Source organism: Cebus imitator, unplaced genomic scaffold (assembly GCF_001604975.1).
Source record: "Cebus imitator isolate Cc_AM_T3 unplaced genomic scaffold, Cebus_imitator-1.0 Scaffold385, whole genome shotgun sequence".
In the NCBI taxonomy this organism is placed as follows: Eukaryota; Metazoa; Chordata; class Mammalia; order Primates; family Cebidae; genus Cebus; species Cebus imitator.
This window is the reverse complement of record NW_016107700.1, coordinates 1,331,064-1,338,308: the sequence shown is the minus strand read 5'-3', so window position 1 is coordinate 1,338,308 and position 7,245 is coordinate 1,331,064. Positions and strand designations below refer to the sequence as shown.

The 7,245-nt window shown below is 41.8% G+C and overlaps 1 protein-coding gene across 2 annotated transcripts in view; it reads left to right on the top strand.

Annotated features, from left to right (window-relative positions):
- Positions 1-7,245, top strand: part of ZMPSTE24 (zinc metallopeptidase STE24) — a 54,944-nt gene that overhangs the window by 42,469 nt on the left and 5,230 nt on the right. Inside the window, exons 8-9 of one of the 2 annotated variants that reach the window (XM_017507949.2) lie at positions 655-759; positions 4,909-5,052. In XM_017507949.2, coding sequence (XP_017363438.1) covers positions 655-759; positions 4,909-5,052 — 249 coding nt within the window. The remainder of the gene's footprint in view (positions 1-654; positions 760-4,908; positions 5,053-7,245) is intronic. The other variant, XM_017507950.2, reaches the window with a different exon arrangement.

Here is a 7,245-nt window from a genome sequence, read left to right as displayed (position 1 = left end):
GTCTCACTATATTGTCCAGGTTGGAGTGCAATGGCATGATCTTGGCTCACTGCAGGCTATGTCTCCCAGTTTCAAGTGATTCTCATGCCTCAGCCTTCCGAGTAGCTGGGATTACAGGGCTGCACTACCACACCTGGCTAATATTTTGTATTTTTAGTAGAGACAGGATTTCGATATGTTGGCCAGGCTAGTCTCAAACTCCTGGCCTCAAGTTATCTCCCCACCTTGGTCTCCCAAAGTGTTGGGATTATAGCCGTGAGCCAATGCACTTGGCCATAATCTTTGAAAACAAAATTTCTAATTGTTTTGTTTTGTAATATGACTGTCATATGATTTTATCATGATTTATTTAACTATTGTTCCATTAATAAAGATTCCTATTTCTTCTAGTTTTTTTCTCCTAATCTAAATTAGTCTAGATTGAAAGCTTTATGTAGTCTGAAAATGTCTGTCTTGTTCGTCATTCTATCATCAGTGCTTAATCCACTGTCTCATATGGAGTGGTGGTTCAGGGAGTGTTTTGTTAAAACAATGAACAGTTTTGAACAAAACTCTGATTATTTCTTTAAGTTAGAACCTATGAAGGGCTGTTACTGGGTTAAAAGATAAAACTTTTTAAAGGTTCTCGATTTATTTTCCTTTTTTTTAATTCAGAATAAAAAACAAGGATGTAAAAATGAGGAGGTACTCGCTGTACTAGGCCATGAACTGGGGCACTGGAAGTTGGGACACACAGTCAAAAATATCATTATTAGCCAGGTAAGTGTAGAGTGACAATTCTTTTTTTACGGCATGGTAGTAAAATTAGAATTATGGCAGGGATGAGAGGTCATATAAGAGAGGTCAAGACAGACTCCACAGCCAGGCTACCTTGGTTTCCCATCACAGCTCCCTGACTTACTACCTGTGTGACCTCAGGCAAGTTCCTTAACCTCCACCTCTGTCCCCTCATTGAACTATAATACCTCATAGGACTGGTTAAGAGTTAAGTGAGTTAATACTTTTAAAGAGTTTAGACTAGCACCTGGAACATGGTGAGTACTATATAAATTATTGTTATCACCATCATCATCACCTCCAGAGTAAGAACTTGGAAGATCAAAAGGAACAAGCCTAGGTAAGTTGGACATTAAAATGCCTTTTTTTGGTTAATTTTTTTTTTTTTTTTTTGAGATAGAGCCTTGCTCTGTTGCCCAGGCTGGAGTGCTGTGGTGTGATCTCGGCTCACTGCAACATCTGCCTCCCAGGTTCAAGTGATTTTCCTATCTCGGCCTCTTGAGTAGCTGGGACTGTAGGCATCTGTCACTATACCCGGCTAATTTTTGTATTTTTAGTAGAGATGGGGTTTTGCCATGTTGACCAGGCTGGTCTTAAACTCCTGACCTCAGGTGATGCGCCCACATTGGCCTCCCAAAGTGTTGGGATTATAGGCGTGAACCACCACACCCAGCCTAAAATTCTTTTTAAGAAACATTTTTTTCTTTTTCTTTTTGAAACAGGGTCTTGCTCTGTCACCCAGGCTAGAGTGCAGTGATGTGATCTCAGCTTACTGCAACCTCTGCCTCCCAGTTTCAAGCCATCCTCCAGCCTTTGCATCCCTAGCAGCTGAGACCACAGGTGTATGCCACCATACCCAGCTAATATTTTTGTATTTTTGGTAGAGACTGGTTTTCACTATGTTGCCCTGGCCAGCCTTGAACTCCTAAGCTCAAGTGATCCACTTGCCTTGGCCTCCCAAAGTGCTGGGATTACAGGTATGAGTCACCATGCCCAGTCTAAAACATTTTTTTTTTTCGTTTAAAAGCTGTTATATATTCACTGAAAATTGTAGAAAATATAAAGAAGAAAACAATACCAATAATGTCTCTTCTCTGGGTTTTAAAACCTCTAAACCAACAGATGTTTAGGCTTTGGGTGAAAAGGCACTATATCATGTTGACTAGTTCTGAGCATATGTGGCCTTAACTGAATCATCAGTGGGTCTTCATACCTTTAAAAAGGCTGACTGGGCCAGACATGGTGGCTCACACCTGTCATCCCAACACTTGGAAGGTTGAGGAGGGAGGATCACTTGAGGCCAGGAGTTTGAGACCAGCCTGGGCAATATAGTGAGACCCCTTCTCTCCAAAAGGTTAAAAAATTAGCTGGGCTTGGTGGTATCCCCCTATGGTCCCAGCTGCTTGGGAGGCTAGGGTGGGAGGATTTCTTGAGCCCAGGAGGTCAAGGCTGTAGTGAGCCATGATCACAACACTGCATTCCAGCCTGGGTGACAAGGAGACCCTGTCTCAAAAAAAAAAGGCCAACTGGTTCTGGGTGATGGATTATAGGGGAAGATTTGTGAACTCCTGTGGGCACTTTCCTATATCTTCAGGTATAGAAATGAATTCCTTGGCTTGAACCTATGTTGTGTGGATACGTGGCACTGAATAAGATTAAATAAGCCCAGGTCCAAGTTCAATTGAGTTTTCAGTCTAATAAGGAAAATTACTGCCCCTTCCGTGAAGGAAGGGATCCAATGGAATCAGCCTACCACAAGGTGATTGTCTGGTCCCTGAGATGTGGTACCTTATCAAGGCTGGGATTGATTGCTTCTCTGGACAGATTGGGCATTTGGCAGGTGCCAGTGGGGAGGATATCTGTGTTGACCAATACATTAACTCCATCTTTGTCACCGTGGCCACTCTGTTCATAAGTCCCTTGACCAAGTCATGGAGTGGCTATGGAGAAAGGATAACTGATCTTCACCGAGCAGGTATCTTCCCCACTTGATCAAGAGCCTCTTTGACCATGGAACTCTGGGCGAACATTAACATTAGATCAACTATAATTAAACTCTGCGGTATTTTGGACTTTTTCTCACAGAGCACTTTTCCAAATCTCCTTGTTGGACATCGTCTACTTTTTTCCAAGGCCCTAATTACCAGCCAAACCATTTTTTTCCCCACTGCCAATGAATTAGCATATATATCCTTGGCCCAGGCCCTGTCTCCTCCCAGACTGAGTAGACAGTGAGATACACATCTTAAAGTCACCCTCACCGAGAGTATTTCCCTTCACCACTGTCTTCCAAGACCATCCCTGAGTGGCCCTGTAATGCCACAGCAGTCCACTTTCAGCTGGTGCCAGCATATTTTACTAAGCTACTTGTAAACTAGGCTCTGATTTTTTTCCTGTTCAATTAAATGATTATAGGGAATGGCATATGAGCAAGGGTTGGTTGAGGGTTGTATGTTGGCAGGAGTTGGTATACTAGAGTATGAGCCTCCTGCTTATTTAACTTACTGGTGTTTCATAACTGGCTTCATTTCCACTCCTATGTCTACTACTTATCCTTGATGATGGAATGCTTCTGGGCACACTAGTTTCCTGGCTAGGCAGATTAACATAGAATCAGGAGGAATAGTATAGGTTGCAGGATCATGGTATCCCATGGCCAGGAATTCAGTCTGTAGTAGGGCCCAGTAGCAAACCAAAAGTTATTTTTCAAAAGTGCAATGGTTACTTAACAAAAGTGGATGCATAGATTATAAGCGTAGGAGACTTCACTGAGTTTTCTGTTGGAACTTGTCATCCTGAATCCACTGAGTTATAAGGGTGAGTGGCAAAGCTGCCTGTACTTTGTCCTAGGGCAGCTGGTGAGCCTTCTTATGCTCTGAGCCCCATTCTAAGCTAGCAGCTTCTTGGGTCATCTGGTAAATGGTTTGGAGCAACACACTTAAAAAAGGCACATGTGGCCTCCAAGATCCTAATTTGCTACAGAAAAAGAATGGTATGTGTTCTCCAACCTTACTCCAAGAGGTTGTATTTTGGTATAGATTTTTAATTTTTTCCCCTCTCATTTATTGATAAAGATGGGTTTACTTTTTCCCCTGACTTTTTTTTTGAGATGGAGTGTCACTCTGTCACCCAAGCGGGAATTCAATAGTGCAATCTCGGCTCACTGCAACCTCTGCCTCCCAGGTTCTCCTGCCACAGCCTCCCAAGTAGCTGGGGCTACAGGCCTGTGCCACCATGCCCAGCTAATTTTTGTATTTTTATTAGAGATGGAGTTTCACCATGTTGGCCAGGATGGTCTCAATCTCCTGACCTTGTAATCTGCCTGCCTCAGCCTCCCAAAGTGCTGGGATTACAGGCATGAGCCACTGTGCCTGGCCTCCCCTAACCTTTCTAACTATTCAGTACAGATCCAGTGAGCCTAGAAAAGGTTCAAGGGAAGCCTGTTGCTTTGGAGCCTCCACTTCAGGGTCAGGTGGGAGGCGCTGTATCTGATTACAGTCTTATAAAACAAGGCCAGAATCCATTCTAGCCCTTCACCCTTTTACAGAGAGAAAATATCCCATTGCTATTGACCACTTCAAACTCTCAATTATAAGAGGCTCAACTTAAGCCTGCTCTTATAGAAAATGATATAGTTTATACATTTTATTTTACCTTTAAAAATAAAAGTGAAACTAAAAACTACTGGCAGAGCAGGGTGGCCCATGCCTGTAATCCCAGCACTTTGGGAGGCCGAGGTGGGCGGATCACCTGAGGTCAAGAGATCGAGACCATCCTGGCCAACATGGTGAAACGCTGTCTCTACTAAAAAATACAAAAACTAGCTGGGTGTGGTGGTGCATACCTGTGGTCCCAGCTACTCGGGAGGCTGAGACAGAGAATTGCTTAAACCAGGAGGCGGAGGTTGCAGTGAGCAGAGATTGTGCCGCTGCAATCCAGCCTGGGCAACAAATTTATTATAAAAAAAAAATAATAAATAAATAAATAAATACTACTAAATAACTTTTTCTGTGATCACACGAATACCTTTCTTAAAATCACACTATGATTTCTTAGACTTTATGGATGCTACTGATCCCCTAGTGAAATCAGCTTGGTAATAACTTAGAAATTTCATGTCCTTCTTTCTAGATGAATTCTTTCCTGTGTTTTTTTTTATTTGCTGTATTAATTGGTCGAAAAGAGCTTTTTGCTGCATTTGGTTTTTATGATAGCCAACCCACACTAATTGGACTATTGATCATCTTCCAGTTTATTTTTTCACCTTACAATGAGGTAATGTATGATCTTTAAAATTATCACACATATGCTCTTGCCTGCTTCAAATCTAGAGCTTTCAGGATAGTAAAAAAGGAAATAAAACAGTACAGTTTTAACAAGTAGTTGAAACAAAGTCTTTTAGTCCCCTGATTTACTGGTCAGTATGGTAAAGTGGCAGAAAAATTCAAGCCCAAATAAATAAATGCTTACGTACTTTTAGGAAAATATAAGTAGAAAATTAGGCTTTAGTGGTGAGCACCTTGAAGGACTTGGTAGATGGAGATTATTGGAATGCTGTGTCCTAAGCCACGTATTCACCAGTGCTTGGGTAAAAATGTTGTGTGTGTGAGGGGACAAAGCAAACACTAACTGAGTCTGTGTACAGCTCAGTAAGGGAGGCTTAGTGACTGTTGCTCTACACTATGACCACCTGCCTCCACATAGCTTGAGGGATCCACCCAGGAACCACAAAATCAAAATCGGGTATTTTGTGGTAAATGAAGCTTAAGAACACTGCTCTGTGATAGCTCATTAGTGGTATTCCATATAAGTAATAAGACATAGGTTAGTGAGACTATATAACAAACCTGAAAATGGCAACATTTCATGATGTTTGGTAAGGCTTCTAAATTAAGCTAAGAAATATTGAAGATCTTTAGGTATCTCCATTCAGAAGAATTCCTTCTTGGGATAGATTGTAGAGTTAAGTTGTTGAGATAAGCTAAATTAATCATATTTTATTTTTCTATTATGTGTGGTGGGGATACCAGGAAAGAAAAATGGAGGGGCATAGATCATATTCATATAGTATTGTCCACATGAATGAAATAAGTTTGGCAGAGAACTGAGATGTAATATCTTTAAACTGTTTTTTGTTTGTTTTGAGACGGAGTCTCGCTCTGTCGCCTAGGCTGGAGTGCAGTGGCTTAATCCCAGCTCACTGCAGCCTCTGCCTCCTGGGTTCAAACAGTTCTCCTACCTGAGCCTCCTGAGTAGTTGGGATTATAGGCACCCGCCACCACACCCAGCTAATTTTTGTATTTTTAGTAGAGATGGGGTTTCACTATGTTGGCTAGGTTGGTCTCAAACTCCTGACCTCAGGTGATCCACCTGCCTCGGCCTCCCAAAGTGCTGGGATTACAGGCGTGAGCCACTGAGCCAAGCTTTAAACTCTTAAAGTTTCAGTATTTGTTTTAACTTCTGTTTGAAAATATTTATAAAATGTCGTGTGTAGTTTGTTACTGCTTAAAACAGAGGTTACAGAATTCCTTATAATGATAGTCTCATTTCTGTCTTCTCTCACAATTCAGGACTGCCTTAAGGACACTGAGCAATGTATACTAAATGACCCCAGATGGCTCTGCTTCTTTTTAGATGGTTATGCTATTCATTTTTTTATTTAATGAATTTTTACATTTGTTTCTTTCTTTCTTTCTTTCTTTTTTTTTTTTCTGAGACAGACTCTTCCCCCTTTTGCCCAGGTAGAGTGCAGTGGCGCAGTCAAGCAATTTTCCTGCCTCAGCCTCCCAAATAGCTGGGATTACAGGCCCCTGCCACCACACCCAGCTAATTTTTGTATTTTTAATAGAAATGGGGTTTCACCGTGTTGGCCATAGTTGGCCAAGCTGATCTTGAACTCCAGACCTCAGGTAATCCGACTGCCTCAGCCTCGCAGAGTGCTGGGATTGTAGGTGTGAGCCACTGTGCCGGCTGCATTTGTTTCCTTATTGTCAGGCTGATAATCGTTGCTATTATCGGTGTGACTTTCTATTATAGGCATTATCCCTGTCTAATTTTCTTCTTTAGCCTGCTATAGACTGGATAATTAAACTCATTAAGTAAGAGTTAGATTCTGACTGAGTAGGAGGATCTTAAAAGTAAAGGCTAGTGGTAAGTAGTGCTGGTGGTTATTGTTTGTGGCATCTATTTTGGCTGCTCTAGGGTTTTTTTCCTTTTGTTACATTCAGTAGTTGAGTTCACTTTTTAAAATATTTAAATATATAGGGTATTAATTGAAATTTGGTTAATAGGCTGGGCATGGTGGCTCACACTTGTAATCCCAGCACTTTGGGCAGTCGAGGCAGGCAGGTTACTTGAGGTCAGGAGTTCGAGACCAGGCAGAGGTTGCAGTGAGCAGAGATTGAGCCACTGCCCTCCAGGCTGGATGACAGAGGGAGACTTGTCTCAAAAAAGAGAAAAAGAAAGAAA